The following is a 17,040-nucleotide window of genomic DNA, read 5'->3' as shown; positions in this document are numbered from 1 at the left end:
CATGCATGTCACGATGCTGTAGCACATTTAATGCTTGTTGGACTTGCAAGCCTGATTTGCAAAATTGGAGAAATAGGAAATAATAGAGAAAGAAGGAAAGAAAAAGGAGGATTATTTACATTTTTATCCTTAACGTGTGAAGCATATTTATATATCTCCAATAATATAGGATACGAACAGATTAGTCCAACCAAGTGAGACTTTTTATAAAAAGTCTATAATTAGGTTGTCTTATACACATGTTATTAGAAATAAATAAATGATAAAAAAAAAGTAAAAAATATATTGTACACTGTTATGTCTAAAAAGTCACCTTTATGTCAGTTTAATAAATGTCTTTTTGTACTAACTGTCAAGCTCATATCTCCTCAAAGATATTCATACTAACCCTATCTCATTTCAAGAGATGAATGGACAATAGTCTTCCATGTGTTAAGGCAACTTGCAAAACACTCATTACATTGAGTTCAAAAGTGTATAAATTGACACTTCTCTTTCCGAAAAAGGGAGGCTGGGCATATGCGAGGCAGACATAGATAAAAGCTCAATTTTCTCTCGCTATAAACACTGTATTTCTTCATCTTTGTATGTCTTACGGGCAATATCATAGAAATAGTCAGAGATCAATAAAATAACAGTAGATGTAGGAGTCGTTTGTTTGAGCATCCGAACCACTATAAAAACCTCTCTTGTTAGCCTATTATTTATGTTTTCTGCAACATATATAATCTCAAATCCATATTCAAATCTCATGGATCCATCACGTGTAATTTCTAAGACTTTCTTAATACTTTGTATGTGCGAATCGTTGGCTTCTAAAATCAAGCGTCAACATACACCAAAAACAAATCCATTTTTCATAAGAGTAATGGTTAATATCTGAATATAATATGAACTATTTTTAGCATTTTTTTTTTTTAAATATTTTCTTCGTATCTAATAACATGTGAATAAGACACTGAGGGTAATATAGACTTTTACTGAAAAGTCTTGTCTAATTGAACTAAACTGTTCCTATCTCATACTCATTGTGCTAGAGGTATGTTATATTCTCCAAACCTTAAGATGAAAGTGTAAATAACCCCAAAAAGGGAGGATTTGGGTCAAGAGTAAAAAGAGAATGCGAGAGTAATTTTCCATGCTTTTGATTTACGGTAACGGTTAAGATTAATGTTTTATTTATTTCTTTTCTTTGTATTGTTTTGGCTCTAAATATATTTTGTAATCTTTCGATTAAATAGAAGAACAAGTGGAAAGAGTGTTTGAGGATCCCGGTATCACTTTGGGTTAAATTATTTGTTGAACTTAATTATAAGCCGTTTGATATAATTGTTGGTTATTAAAGTTTTTTTTATCTGTTTTTTGATGCAGTATTTTGGGATACACACTGCTTCTAAGTTTGATTGAATACAAAACTATTGTGATGGGAGGAGATGTGGATAGAGCTAACGAAAATTGATCTTCAACAATGTAAAATGACAACAAAACAACTAAGAAAAAATTCTTAAGTGACTGGGATTTTCGTTTTGATAGGCTCCAGTATGCAATGTCAATCTTGGCGTCGTAGTTTTATTTGGGGCTGCTACCTCCATCGGAGGTGAAACGACTCTGCCTGCGTCGGGGTCCTTTAATATAGAACGATGCGGTGGTTGGCGTCAAAAAATTAGAAATGCGACAAGCCTCAAGCGACAAAACGGGTGGCTCGATTTCTGGTGTCGTTTTACAGCTGCAACCACGCAAATTTACTCTGAACTGGCGCATTCTCTGCATCGGACTAGAGCAATAATCTGGTGGTGTTATGTGTAACCTTGGGGAAGTTAGAAGTGAACGATGCATGCATTTGACTGTTTTAGCAAACTTATATGTTTGTAGATGGGAAATTAGATGTTTGATTAAATTATGCTCCATTGATAGTTGAATCCTAGTTTATTTCATGGTTATGTTTAGTCTAATTAAAATATATTGTTTAAAGCCCAAGTATTTTTAAGAATTAGTGACAAATTATATTTCAAAATATCTTAAACAAGAGTATTTTCGGTAAATTTTAGTTTATTGTGATTCAATACTTGACTTGATCCACATCCTCCAATAAGTAATCAAGTACTTAATTATAATGCTGTAGAATCAGCTGCATACAAGTTTTACAACAAATTCCTCAATGTTCTTGTCAGAACTTCCACCTTCATCAACTGCCTCTTTAGCCAATTCTTTCCACTTCTCCGAATTCCTTCTTATATTCTTTGATCTCTGTCCTTCCATGACTTCCCTTATACACAGCTCAACCTCCTCTCTTGTCACAATTCCTTTCTCATTAACTCTTACCCTGACCCCCACCTGCCACACATCTTCAATAAACTTAGCATTAGTAGTTTGATCCGACCATCGAGGCATCGCCACCATCGGCACTCCCAAGCTCAAGGCCTCAAGCGTTGAGTTCCACCCACAATGTGTCATGAAACACCCCACTGACCTGTGAGCTAGAACTTCAAGTTGAGGACTCCAACTCACAACCAAACCCTTCTCAAATGTTTCCTCAGAGAAATTTTTCGGGAGCTTTTCAGATTCGGTTTCCCTCACTACCCACAGGAAGAAGCTGTTGCTTCTCTTCAGGCCCCATGCTACTTCCTCCATCTGCTCTTTGTCCAGGGCGGCCAAGCTTCCAAATGATACATAGACTACAGAGCCAGTCTCCTTGGAGTCTAGCCATTTCATGCAAGTATCAGTGTTTGGATTGAAGAAGCTTATGCCATAATCTTTGTCATTCTCGAATCGCTTGTCTAAGTACATTGATGGAATGGTTGGTCCAACTGTGAAGTTTGTGTATCTACTTGCCACCCATTTCAATTGCTGCATAATAGAAATGTTTAAATTGATTACTAAGGAAAATCTCCAAATATAAGCAATAAACAAAATTACTAGGTCTAGTTTCATAAATTTATAATTAAATATACATACAACATTAAACCATATGCAAAATATGTACTTACAATCTTAAACATATGATAAATATTAATTTGAAAAAAAAAAATCATAGAGATATTAAAATATATATACCATGAACATATTAAATTAAATTTACCTCATCTTCGAGTTTATCGAAAGTGTTAGACAATATCCATTTTGATTCTTCAATATTGGTAAATTGATTGATGACCACGTCTTTAAAAAATGGGTAAGGGCCAGTTTCATCAAGAAATGATGGTAGATCATTGACCCTTAACGGTGGCATCGAAGGCAATGATACCGTAGGCTCCTCTAAAGGAACCTTGAATGTACCTTTAAAAAAATGATAATAAATGACATTAACACACCAAGGTTGGGTGAAAAATGGAACTCCATCCACACCAAATCTTCTTGCAACGTCAAAAGCCCACGGTAGAATCGAGTCATAGATGAGAAATTTAGGTGGATACTCAGAACTAAGTTGTTTTTCGATAAACTCCGCTAGAGTTTGGGAAACGGAGATCTTGTAACGATCAAAGAAGGTATCGATATTCCTCGTTTCGCTGTCTTCGAACCCATCGGGAATGAGCTCGACATTGATGGAACTGTCTTGGGTTCGGATGAGCTTGGTGGAGGATAATATGGTGGAGATTAGGGTCACCTTAAGACCCTTTGCAGCCAACCGTTTGCATAATTGAATGAAAGGGTTGAGGTGACCTTGTGCAGGATAAGTGAAACATAAGATATGAGTTTCACCGCATGGTCTTTGCTCTATTTTCTCCATTAATGTAATCAATCTTTCTCTACCTTCAGAGTTACCAAAAAACCCAAGCACATAATTAAGGAGCTAGTATATAATATAATTATAACGACACTGCCCCAACTTTTAATTAAAAACAAAAAAAAAACAAAAACAAAATCAAAATCAAAACAAAACAAATAGACGGTTGGTTGTCTTGGCGACGACTGAATAATAATAATAAAAACAAATAGTCCTGTAAGAGACAAACTTCTTGACCTCATTGCTTATGTAAACAAATGGATAAAAAAATATTTTGTCAAACTTCTTGACCTCATTGCTTATGTAAACAAATGGATAAAAAAATATTTTGTTAAACTTACGAGTTTACTATGGTAACACTAGTTTTGATGTAGAGATTTCGTTTTGTAATTGCACAATCATTTCAGCCTTTATTCCAGTGTCATGGCCCTTTATGTCGATGTCACCACACTCAGTTAAGTTTGTTTTCATGCATGTCGTGTGGGTACATCAGAGTCCACGTGATGATACTCGTCCAACGATTCCAAGAACACTTGTTACATTTCTATTTGATGCTAAAATATTATCCTTATCTAAGATATATATAAGTAGTCCATGTGTATTTGTCATTAACCCATATGGTGTATTTGTTTTGCTTTGTCAGTGGTCCCAAGAAAGTTTGGTGAAAACTTTTCCAAAATGACAAAACACAAAAGTAACATGTTGGCTGGTTGTCCCTTGTATTAGTGTGCAAGTTTCTTTACTCTCTATTCTCCAATGCGTTTGATTTTAAACTTGAATATATCTCTAATAATTCTCTGAATATCCCTTGAGGTTTTTGCTACTTTCATTTGGGTTTCATTATGCTTTGGTAAGCTTAAAATACCTTGTTTAACTCTTGCTTGCTTAAGCTTTGTCTAATATGTGGTTCTGTTGTTGTATGCTTGGAGTGTTTCAAGCTACTAGAGCTGAAATGCGTCTTCAGTGTTGAACCTTGAGAAAAGCTCAAGGCTAACTATGTGGTCTCATGATGCCAAGCTAGCTGTGGCAGCTGGATGAAGATTGAAATGTTATCATAATAGGGAGTGTTTCGCAACTATTGATTATCTTTAGTTTTATATTTAAACACTAAACGTCTATCATAATGAATTAACTTCATCTGGACTTAATTCCATTGATGTAAAAATGTGGTGTGTGCTTTACGTTTTGTCATGGATGTTTTGTTTATGTTAATGATGATTAAACCAACCCATAAAGCAAAAATAAACAAATTAGCTCATTCTGCAAAAGTTTAATCAACTTAGTAAAGTGATAAAACTCTCAAGATTTCTCACCTAAAAGATGAATATTTCTGGGACGTATGAGAGCAAGAATTATTTAAATTTTTAGATAAACAAAAATCAACTGGATAAAAGTTGCGTGACAAACTCCTCTAAGTTCTCATCAGAGCTCCCACCATCATTTACTGCCTCTTTAGCCAATTCTTTCCACTTCTCCGAATTCCTTCTTATGTTCTTTGATCTCTCTCCTTCCATGACTTCCTTTATGCAAATCTCAATCTCCTCTCTCGCCACAATCCCTTTTTCATTAACTCTTACTCTAACCCCAACCTGCCACACATCTTCAACATACTTAGCATTAGTTGTTTGATCTGTCCATTGAGGCATTGCCACCATTGGCACCCCCAAACTCAATGCCTCGAGCGTTGAGTTCCATCCGCAATGTGTCATGAAACACCCCACTGATTTATGAGCTAGAACTTCAAGTTGAGGACTCCAACTCACAACCAAACCTTTCTTGGATGTTTCCTCATAGAAATTTTTGGGAAGCTTTTCGGTTTCAGATTCCCTTACTACCCACAAGAAGAAGTTGTTGCTTCTCTTCAGGCCATATGCGAGTTCCTCCATTTGCTCTTCTCCTAAGGCTGACAAACTTCCGAATGATACATAAATAACTGAATTGATTTCCTTTGAATCTAGCCATGTCTTGCAAGTTTCACTCTTTGGTTTGAAGAGGCTGAGGCCATAATCATTGTCATTTGGCAACCTCTTGTCTAAGTAAATTGATGGAATTACTGGTCCAATTGTCTTAATTGGAAATCGAGTAGCCATCCAGTTCAGTATCTGAAATAATAACATTTAATTACAAAATTAGGATCTTAACTTTGTATATATATCACATAATAATATCATTAGAAAACGATAATATCAACACCTTAATGCCACTCCGACGCCAAAAAAAAACAACTTCAACACATTGCCATTGCATCGACGGTAGTAAATTTCCATACCCCAACGTAATTGCGTCGGGTATTTATTATTAAACAAAGAGCAAACGACATGTTCCCACCCAAAGATTAGCGTTATGGAAAGTGTTTACTCTTGGTTTCATTTATTCCAGATTCACACCTTAAGAGATTTTTTAAACATACGTTTAAAGGTTAAAATAATCATTTCAAAACCCCCATGATTTCCAACCCTTACCCTGCCGGCGCCGCGCCGACCGTTCACCATTGGAACCTCTATCCTCCCCTTCTAACCCACCCCCTCTCGCTCGTTGTTTGCCAGCCGTGACCTCCCTCTGCCGCTGCAAGTCAGTCGCGCGCGCTAGTTGGCTCTGGGCGCGCACGAAAGCATGTTGCAGGTGAGGGGAGTTCTGGTTTTCTGGTTGGAAAAACTCGAACAGGTGATGTGCCAGAGGAGGTAGTGTCACAACTTCACAGTCCTACCGTTAAGAGTAGGAACTGGAATAAATGAATCCAGGGGTGGAAACTTGCTATTTTGCTAATTTGGGTGGAAACAGTCGTTTGCTCTTAAATAAATGATACATTTGAATAATTTCAACTACCTCATCTTCCAGCTTCAGGAAAGTGTTACACAAGATCCAACTTGCTTCATGAATATTTGATAATTGATTCACGACCACATTAGTAGAGATGGATAAGCGCCAGTTTTATCACAAATAAACGATGGAAGATCGTTAATCCCAAGCGGCGGCATCGAAGGCAATGACACCAAAGATCCTCCTTCTGAAGGAACTTTCAATGTCCCTTGATGAAATGATAATAATTGCATTAACTGCCCAGGCTTGAGTGAAAAAAGGAGCTCCATCCAGGCCAAATCCTCTTACAACATCTAGCATCCATGGAATAACCGAGTCATAAACGATGAACTTAACAGGAAACCAGAAACTTCATGTTTTTTAATAAGTTTGGCTAATTTTGTGGAAACACAACCTTGAAACGTTCGATGTTTCATCGAAGTTTCTGACGTTAACTCCCGCATCAACGAAAATCCATCGGGAATAGACTCAATTTTGATGGAACTGGTTAGGCTTTCGCCTTGAATGGATATGGGGTTGATTCGGCAGTGACTAGGGTTACTTTGAGACCTTTGACCTTTTGAGGCTAAACGTTTGGATAATTGAAGCATGGGGTTTATGTGACCTTGTGCAGGGAAAGGAATTGTGAGGATGTGAGTTTCTTCACCTCTTTGGTCCTCCATTTTCTTTCAAAAACTTTCCTTTACATAACATATGCATATAGACTCAAATTTATAGAGGGAAAAGAGACTATTCTTTTGCCAAAAGTCAGCATTGGTTTCTATAGTTCATCCTGGATCTTTTAGAATCCGAAAAGGGTCTTTTGATGTGAAAAATCCACTAAAAGGTAATTTTTTTAGTCTCTTGGTGCAATTTTTTTTTTTTTTAAATTATTTCTTTTTGCGAATTTCTCAGTTCAAAAATCCCGTTTCATTTTTTAAAACATAAATAAATAAAACATGTTATTTAAAAACTTGATGGGCAAGCTACTTGATGGTCAAATTTCTTTCAACAAAATTAGTATTAAATAAGCTGCTTGTCAAAGCGAAAGTTTGAACTTTGAATATTCTTACGTGTGCCCAAAGTATTGATAAGTTATCATTATTATTGGATACACCTAAGACATCCCTAACCCATTTCATCAAATTGGTGTAAGTTTTACACTAAATTAGTATGATTTTTTCGTGTAAAATAATATTATATCTTCGATCTATTGCATTAAATATTATATCAAAAAAGATATTCTTTAAAATATTTTTTTTCTTTTTCTTTTATTGTAAAGGTTAACAATTAATCTATTCTATTTATTATTTATATATATTAATTAAATATTATAAATAATATTTTTATTAAATAATAATTATTTTGAAAACTATACTAATTTAATAAAATTAAGTATTTATTTAATTAAATAAATATTATAATTAAAATAAAAAAACATTACACATAATATAAAATGATATAAAAAAAAAATCCCGTTTCATTTTTTGAAACATGTTATTTAAAAACTTGATGGGCAAGCTACTTGATGGTCAAAGTTCTTTCAACAAAATTATTAAATAAGCTGCTTGTCAAAGCATAAGTTTGAACTTTGAATAGTAGTTGCAGATTCTTACGTGTGCCCAAAGTTTTGATAAGTTATTATTGGGTGCGTTTGGCTCCCTATTTTTATCCATATTCCCAATCCTATTCTCCAAATAATGTTTGGCACACTATTCCAGAAATATTACCCTATTTTTTTAATTACTTTTAGACCCCATAAGGTTATTAATTTCACTAAATGCCCCCTGAAATTTATTTTTTAAAAATTAACAAAAACCCCCCCATCAACCCAATTTGTCAGATTCCGGCAACCACTGCCGGTGATAGCCGGAATCTGTACAACGGCCTAAATTTCGACCATAAATGGCCGGAATTACACCGATCTGGCCTTTTCCGGCAAGATTCACCACGGATCTGGCCGGAAAAGGCCAGATCTGGTCGTCAGTGACGGCCAAAGAAATGGCCGTCGTTGACGGTCAACGACGTCCAAATCTTGGCCGTCGTTGACCAAAAACGACGGCCACATCTTTGGCCGTCGCTGACGGCCAAAGATGGCCGTCGTTTTGGCCTTTCCGGCCGCGACGGCCATAACAGGCCTTTAGATCTAGCCTTTTCCGGCCAGATCCGTGGTGGATCTGGCCGGAAAAGGCCATAATGATGCATTACGGCACAGATCTGATCGGTCTGTGCCATAACGAAATTTTCCGGCCAGATTCCGGCGGTGGCGGCCGGAATCTGACACTGCAGGTGGTGGGGGTGTTTTTGTCATTTTATATAGTAGGGTCTTTAATTAAATTAGTAAACCTATGGGCTTTTTCATAAATTTTTCAAATTTACCTCGTAATACTCCCCTATCCAACAATCCAATATTATCCTCAAAATCCTATCCAAAATACTACACCAAACGCACCCATTATTATTATTGGGTCTCTACTCTCTATTACATATTTTGTATTATATACATATAAGAGAGCATTCATGCATGTGTAACGCTGATAACAACATAGTCGAAGACCAAAATGCTATACCTAATAGTTGGGAGATGTAACATTAATAATATATCCCTTAAGTTGTTTATAATAATTAACGTATCATTTTACGTTGGTTGTCTCGTAGAAGGGCCAAATGTGAATTTTACGTACCATTTATTTGCTCAAAAAGCTAAAAGCCTAGAACATTCACAAGTTAATTAAATAGTTAGTTCAATTGAGAGAAAGACTTTATCCACCCTGAAGTTTTGGTCAATTATAGTAGGATACTTTATCCACCCTGAAGTTTTGGTCAATTATAGTAGGATTTATTCCATTGAATTTAACAAATGTTTTCATAATAAGTTAATTTGGAAGACCTTTCTATTTAAAAACCAAAATACCCCTAACTTTGATACTATTCCTCCCTTGCAGAAACCGGGAACCAGAATCGAGATCTAAGTACCCGATTAGAAATCAAGATTGAATTATAATTTTTGTAAACTATTGGAGTGTACTGTAATTTTTAGAGGGTTTATTTGTCATTTTTTTTAATTTTGGGGTAATAAAATTAACCTGGGTACTCAAAACCGGAATCAAAACTTATGTTTCAAGTACCCGGACTCACCCACCCCTATCCAATATAGAGCTGGTCAAGGACCAATCCGAAGCAGGCCTAGGCCTGGGGCTGTTTGGGACTGGTCCCAAATGGGACTAGTCGCTCATGGGCCTGGGACCAATCCCAGGCCCATGAGAAATATGAGGACCCGGACAAGGCCCTAGGACTGATAGGCACTGGTCCTATGGGCCTGAATAATTTTTTCTTTCCCCTAATCTTTTTTTTTTTTTTATATTTTAGGGGCGAAATGAAATTTTATAGGGGGTTTTTAGTATTTTTCAAAAGTTGATTAGTAAGTTTCTAAAAATTTAATTAATTTGAAAAAATAATAAATTAATAGTTAATTTTAATTTTTAACCTAAATGTAATATTCACATTTCACACATTCACGCTTCACAAATAAACAATTAAATAATTTTTTCATTAAATTATTCATCTTCAATTTCATCGTCAACAATAGTTACATCACTCAAATCTGTATTCCTAAAGAGTTCGAGTAGTTCGGGATCTTTAAGGTGCTGTTGTAGTCTTCTTTCTGCATGAGTCCAATCCCGTAAACACGTTATCACTTCAATCATTTCATCGGTTAAAGAACATCTTCTGTCTTCAACACTTTGATCACTCGTTTGAAAATATTACCTCGGATGTAATTTTAGAAACCGGCATAGATAAAATGTCACGTGCCATTTGGGATACAATGGGAATCGACTTTCATGTTGGTTCCACCATTGAAGAATATCCATGTCAAGTTTGCTCCTCATCGTCATAAAGGTCAGGTTCCATCTATAGGTAGCGATTCAGCTCATTTGGTCCATGTATGTACAAGCTTGAGCTTCCGCCACTTCCACATACGTCCACTGTTTGATCCTTGACAGATGGCTGCATCAAGTCCTTCGATCCTCTCTCCTAAACGTTCCACTTTTACTTCTACTTCCATTGTACATTTCTCATATAAGGAAAAAGTATATCCAATTTTTTGTTTAAAGTCATTCAAATAAGACGTATAATCATGTCCTAATTTTGCCCTAACTCAGTAATTACACCGTTAACTACGTGTAATTAAACCTGGGATCTAGAAAAATGCCTAATCCATTATAAAATGGAATATCTAAACCAATATTTCTCATATTTTTCTTCCATCTTTAAAACATTTCCCTTAAAACGTTTTAATATCTATATTTAGCAAAAGTTTTAGCAATTTGAAGTAAAATATCTAATACTACTATTAGTAGTTGGATTAATACCACTTAATGTATTAGTAGCATCATAAATAATTTTAAGAAATATAAAAAAGTTCACAAACCGCCCAATCATCATAGCTACAACTTCCTCTGGATCGTGCTTCCGGTTAATGAAATCTGTAATTTGTTTCGTAGTTGGCAAACCTTTTCCAACATCAATAGGTGGAGTTCCAATGGATAGGCATGTCCGTACATAACTTCAAAGATCGAACCGATGGCTCCTCTTGCTTCAATATTTGACGTACACCTGCCACTTTTATTGCTACCACCGCTGCTCTAAATCCGATAGTCACGCGCACCTGACAGACTATTCGCAAGTGTACAAATCGTGCAAGTATAAAGCTAGAGTACACGAGTGCGAATCCCAAGAGAACTACCTACCAAGTACCAAACTAGTAATTCTATTGCTATTTGATAAACCAGAATTGTGAGAATGACTTTAGGAAAAGTAACAACTAAGGAAACTAATAAATGCAGAATTTGTAAAACACTTTGGATTAAATATCAATATGACTAAACCTAGGGCATAGATTTCACACCAATTTAATCCTATGCATTGACAATTATTGTTGACCTAATTAGCATATCTAAAAGCCAATTCCCTAAAATTCCACAACTTTCTCTTCGAACAATTAGCAAATTACCCTTGAGCAACACCCAAAGATATCTCTAAAATGGATTTAGAAGCTAAAAGATCATTAAGTTCTATAGAATTTACCAGAGCCTCACAGATCGCGGTAACTAATCTCTAGCGTTCGCTCAATCTATGGTTTTATTACCTTAGACAAATTAGGTTTCATCTCTCAATCTCAACCAACCCATGAAATCCAACTCTCAGCCCTTAAGAATTGAATGCATTACGCATAATAATAAAACTTAGAAATAGTGCTTACATAAAATCAACATATTCATAATTGGGCTACATCTGTAGCCCTAGAAAAGAGAATTAGTCTATCCACAATAACAAAATTCATCATTCTCTTCAATGACATGAGTTCTAGAAAGAAAATAGAAAAACTTCTCTAATCGTGAACGAGAGCTTCAAGAATTCCGATCTCCAAACAGTACCGTCCTTTTCTCTCTCCTCCAAAAGCTCCTAAAACTTCTCTAAAACATCTCTCTTTATAGTCCTAGGTTCTGATCTTAATTAGGAAAGAGTAGTTGTCTTAGCCCCTTCAGATTCGGATTAGGATAACACATTAACATATAACCCCCGTGCTCCATCGCCCACGGCGGTGAGAACTGTCACCGCGGCGATCGTTCTTTCTGTCCCAAGGCATCCGTGATCTTCATAATTTGGTCAGTCATCATTACAAACTTTTTAGCTCTCTAATAAGCTTTCCAACGCCATAAAATCATCAATTCTGATTACTACAGCTCAAGTTATGATCTAAACAGTGAAGTATGCTCATCTTGAGAATTTTCCCGATTTTACATTGTATCTTTGATGCGTCACAACTTTGCCGTTTCAACTCCAATTCTTGCACTGTTTGTCCTACTTGTCATGAATTCCATCGCCATCATTCTTTTCCCTTGAATATCTGTTTGAGCGTGAAAACACTAAAATGCACCCGTGTCCCATAAATGCTATTATGAAGAAAACATTTGAATTCCACACTTTAAGTACATTTTTCCATAAATAACCAATTAATCACTAATAAATATAAACTTCAGCTCTTATCACGTACCCTTCCATCTTCGAATGTATAGCACTCTAAACCTACTTTAACTATTAAATTGATGATATGGCAAGCACATTCTGATGAAAAAAATTTCCTTCACCACGAGGGTCAATCTCTTTTCAAATAGAGATTGCCGCAGTGTTAGCACTACATTATCAAGCGTTAGCGCTACAACTCTATCAATTAATAAATATTCTTGCAAAACTTCAAGAATTGTAAATAAAGTTCCAGCACTGTTTTTTCATTAATGGTTTAAAACCTATCAATTTTTGTTGTAAACCCTAATTATGATCTAAGAAATGTACTGTGACAGTTAAGAATTAGTTTTTGATTACAAGACCCATATGTCGATGTAGTGCAATAGATATATCCTAAAATTTTGAAATTTGTTTTTTAAGTTTATTATTTATTTTGTTATAAGTTTTAGTATATCTCTTCTACCTGTACTTCTACTAACAGGGTATATGCTGGCAAATGCAGTTTTAATCATGTGAATAAAATAGGATTTTCAGATAACAAATGGGAGAGTCCGTAGCAATTATGAATCTTGCTACTTCCTCTCGTGCAACATGTGCATTGTATTGCCATGTTGAGAGAATTGAGGATTTAGTATTAAAATTAAGTTGAGTTTGAATTTGTCTACCTGATCCGGTTGAAGATGTACTGGGCAACTGCATTATTTGGGGGTGCTTATTCTCCACGTGTCATCGCATCGTCGAAGTCTCCTTCTCAGCACCAATAATGGTTCCACAGAATTATATATCCCACACGATTTTTTCCCCTCCCTATTTGTCTTTGGCCGTTTTGATTTGGTGAGTGCCACCATACATCAGACACAACCCTCTTTGACGGTCGGGTTTGCCTATGCCCGTGCCCGTGGACTCACAGCTTCATAGTTTGGCTACACCTCGTCCCAACCGAATGTGATTGTGTTGCAATTGCTTCCTTTGGAGGAAATAGTGAAATGGATTGAACCCTTCCATTCTTTCGGTGGATGGAACGTAAAACTCATTTGGGGAATCCATTATAATTTATGATAAATAATAATAATTAAAATGAAAAAATTAATATAATATAAATTATGAATATTGAAAAATAGAAAAAAATCAATAATATAATAATAATATTAATATTATAAATATACATTGAATGAGAATTTGATTCGAGATTTAGAGTTGAGAGTTTAAAATGAGAGATTGATGGGTGTGAAAATGAAAGTTTTAGGGTTATTTAGTGTCGTTTTTTTTTTTTTTTTTTTTTTTTTGGGGGGGGGCGGGGGGGGGGGGGGGGGGGGGGGGGGGGGGGGTGGGGGGTGGGGGAATGAATGAAAAAAAAATATAATATAAATTAACCGTTGGCTGCCAACTAACAGTTAAAAAAAATTATACCCATTGGCAGCAGCCAACGTTGTTGGTAAAATTTTTTTTTTTTAAATTTTGTAAAAATCTCGGTTTAACCTTGTAATTTATGTTTATTTTAAATTGATAGAAGATTTCATGTAATTTTACAGGGGACTAAAGTAAAAAGTCTAATAAAATTTGGACCGGCCTTGGAGGAGGGCCCTCCTCCTTAGGCCTGATCCCGTTTTAGGACCAGCCCTCCTAGACCAGGTTTTGGGGCTGATTGTTTTTGGCCTAGTCCTAAAGCCTACCTCTATATCCAATATTATCTTGGTAAATTATAAGAAGCATGATTTTGATATATATATATTCATTGACTGTAATTGCTTTGCATGTTGATCATTCATAGGGGTGGGCAAAAAATATAGGGTAGAATCAGAACTGGCTGGTACTCGGGGTTCTAGTTCAGTTCCTATTCGGAATCCACCATCATAGCAGTTTTCGATTCTAGAAATCAAACCGATACTATGCGCTTTGTTTCTGTTTTGGTTTCACCACTGCAAGAACAGTACCAACCAGAACCGAAACCCGAGTACCTAGATAGGAACCGAGATAATTGTAATTTTTTAAAAAAATTTGGGTGTATAGTCATTTTTGTGAATAGTAGGGGATATATAATTTTTTTCGGGTACTCGAAACCAAAACCTATTTCAGGTTCTGATTTCAAACTTTTAGGAGTTTCGGTTCTATAGGATTTGGGTGGATATGGGTACGTGCCCACCCCTAGTCATTGATAAAAAGCACCACTATGCAGAAGCTTGTGAAAAATAAGATAATATATTAAGCAAAAACACCACTTCAGAGGTCACACAACACAACAGCACATAATTAGGAGATAGTATATAATATAAGATTAATACTATTTTACAAAGGATATACAAAGAGTCATACAAAGAGACAACCCCTACCCTTAAAATTTATAGTTTTTTTTTTTTTTTCTCTCTCTTTTTCCCTTCTTTCAGGTAGGGATTATCTCTTTGTATGGTTTTTTTGTATGCCTCTTTGTAAGACTATTGTTACTCATAATAACAATTGAATGAGAATTTGATTCGAATTTAGAGTTGAGAGTTTAAGAGAATGAGAGATTGATTGGTGTGAAAAAATGAAAGATTTTAGAGTTATTTATGTGTAGTTTTTTTTTTGGGGGGGGATGAAATGAAAAAAAAAAGGTTATATATAAATTATAACCGTTGGCTGCCAACTAACGTTAAAGAAATTATACCCATTGGCACGCCAACGGTTGTAAAATTTTTTTTTTTAAATTTTGTAAAATATTAGTTAACCTTGTAATTTATGTTTATTTTAAAATTGATAGGAGATTTCATGTAATTTTACAGGGGACTAAAGTAAAAAGTCTAATAAAATTTGGACCGGCCCTTGGAGGAGGGCCCTCCTCCTTAGGCCTGGTCCCGTTTTGGACCAGCCCTCCTAGGACCAGGTTTTGGGGCTGGGTTTTTGGCCCAGTCCTAAATGCCTACCTCTATATCCAATATATATCTTGGTAAATTAAGAACATGATTTTGATAATAAATATATTCATTGACTGGTAATTGCATTGCATGTTATCATTCATAGGGGTGGGCAAAAAAATATAGGGTAGAATCAGAACTGGCTGGTACTCGGGGTTCTAGTTCCAGTTCCTATTCGGAATCAACCATCATAGGTCAGTTTCGATTCTAGAAAATCAGAACCGATACTATGCGGCTTTGGTTCTGGTTTTGGTTTCACCACTGCAAGAACAGTACCAGAACCAGAACCGAAACCCGAGTACCTAGATAGAACCGAGATTGAATTGTAATTTTTAAAAAAATTTGGGGTGTATATGTCATTTTTGTGAATAGTAGGGAATAAAATTTTTTCGTGTACTCGAAACCAAAACTTATTTCAGGTTCTGATTTCAAACTTTTAGGAGTTTCGGTTCTATAGGATTTGGGTGGATATGGTACGTGCCCACCCCTAGTCATTGATAAAAGCACCACTATGCAGAGCATTGTGGAAAATAGATAAGATAATTAAGCAAAAACACCACTTTAGAGGTCCACACAACACACAAGCACATAATTAGGAGATAGTATATAATATAGAAGTAATACTAGTCTTACAAAGAGACATACAAAGAGTCTACAAGAGACAACCTCTACCCTTAAAATTTATAATTGTTTTTTTTTTTTCTCTCTCTTTTTTCCCTTCTTCAAGGGTATGGATTATTTCTTTGTATGTTTTTTTATATGCCTTTTTGTAAGACTATTGTTACTCATAATATAATCATAACGACATTGCCCCAACTTTTAATTCAAAAAAAAAAAAAAAAACAATTGGTTTTATCCACAGTCCAATAATATATTCATGCGTCGCAATATTAGGTGACTATCGTGAGAAACCAAAAAAAAATAACGGTTCGTTGTCTTGGCAACAATTGAATAATAATACCCCTAAACCCCCATCCCCCAATGACCAGCAAAACAAAAGCACAGTCACATGCAGCCAACAAAAATCCTGTATAAAAAAAATAAATTAATTAATTAAAAAAAAAAAACTGTGCAACAAACACAAAACTTCTATGCAAAGAAAGCCTCCAAACATTTACAAGTTGAAATCTTTGTTTATTTTCATATGATAAAAAGTAAATCCAAATTTCATGTGAAGGTTTACTAGACTTAAATATAAAATATTAAACCCTCATTTATTAATTTGAACTTTTAGGTGGATTAACAATTTATGTCAGAATGATTCTACAATCTTAGCTTATTTCTAATTAATTATTTTTGCCATGGAATTTTTTAATTAATTAAGTGCAACCACTCTTGACTGATTAGAGCAGCAAAATTGTCGTGGCTTAGTTGTTATATATTATTTGATTATAAAATTATATCCATGTTGATTTGAACCTCTTTGATTAAATAGATGTCAAGATCGCAGTCTTTATAGTATCTATATCAATTGGCAGTTTATCTTTAAACTAATTAATGGTTATTGATAATGGATTATATTCATAAATTTATGAACTAGTTTTGCTCATGGTGTTTGTAGCAAGATTTAAGTTGGATTAGATTCATAAATTAATG

General features: G+C 35.2%; 1 protein-coding gene and 1 pseudogene across 2 annotated transcripts; both read right to left on the bottom strand.

Moving 5' to 3' along the window:
* Positions 1 to 2,010: 2,010 nt before the first annotated feature.
* On the bottom strand, positions 2,011 to 5,080 carry LOC116122929 (UDP-glycosyltransferase 74E2-like). 2 transcript variants are annotated; one of them, XM_031408730.1, is made up of 3 exons: positions 5,038 to 5,080; positions 3,080 to 3,750; positions 2,011 to 2,847 (listed from the first exon to the last, which is right to left on the bottom strand). In XM_031408730.1, the coding sequence occupies exons 2-3, from the start codon at positions 3,725 to 3,727 to the stop codon at positions 2,125 to 2,127; spliced, it is 1,371 nt and encodes a 456-aa protein (XP_031264590.1). In that variant the 5' UTR covers positions 3,728 to 3,750; positions 5,038 to 5,080; the 3' UTR covers positions 2,011 to 2,124. The 2 variants fall into 2 exon arrangements, with proteins under 2 accessions (XP_031264590.1, XP_031264589.1); XM_031408729.1 differs by lacking the exon at positions 5,038 to 5,080 and adding an exon at positions 4,066 to 4,302.
* LOC116122928 lies at positions 4,967 to 7,346 on the bottom strand (annotated as a pseudogene).
* Between the last annotated feature and the right edge of the window lie 9,694 nt (positions 7,347 to 17,040).

The sequence above is a fragment of the Pistacia vera genome, unplaced genomic scaffold (genome assembly GCF_008641045.1).
Source record: "Pistacia vera cultivar Batoury unplaced genomic scaffold, PisVer_v2 Contig139, whole genome shotgun sequence".
Classification (NCBI taxonomy): Eukaryota; Viridiplantae; Streptophyta; class Magnoliopsida; order Sapindales; family Anacardiaceae; genus Pistacia; species Pistacia vera.
The sequence above is the reverse complement of the archived record's forward strand: the minus strand, read 5'-3'. Positions and strand labels throughout refer to the sequence as shown.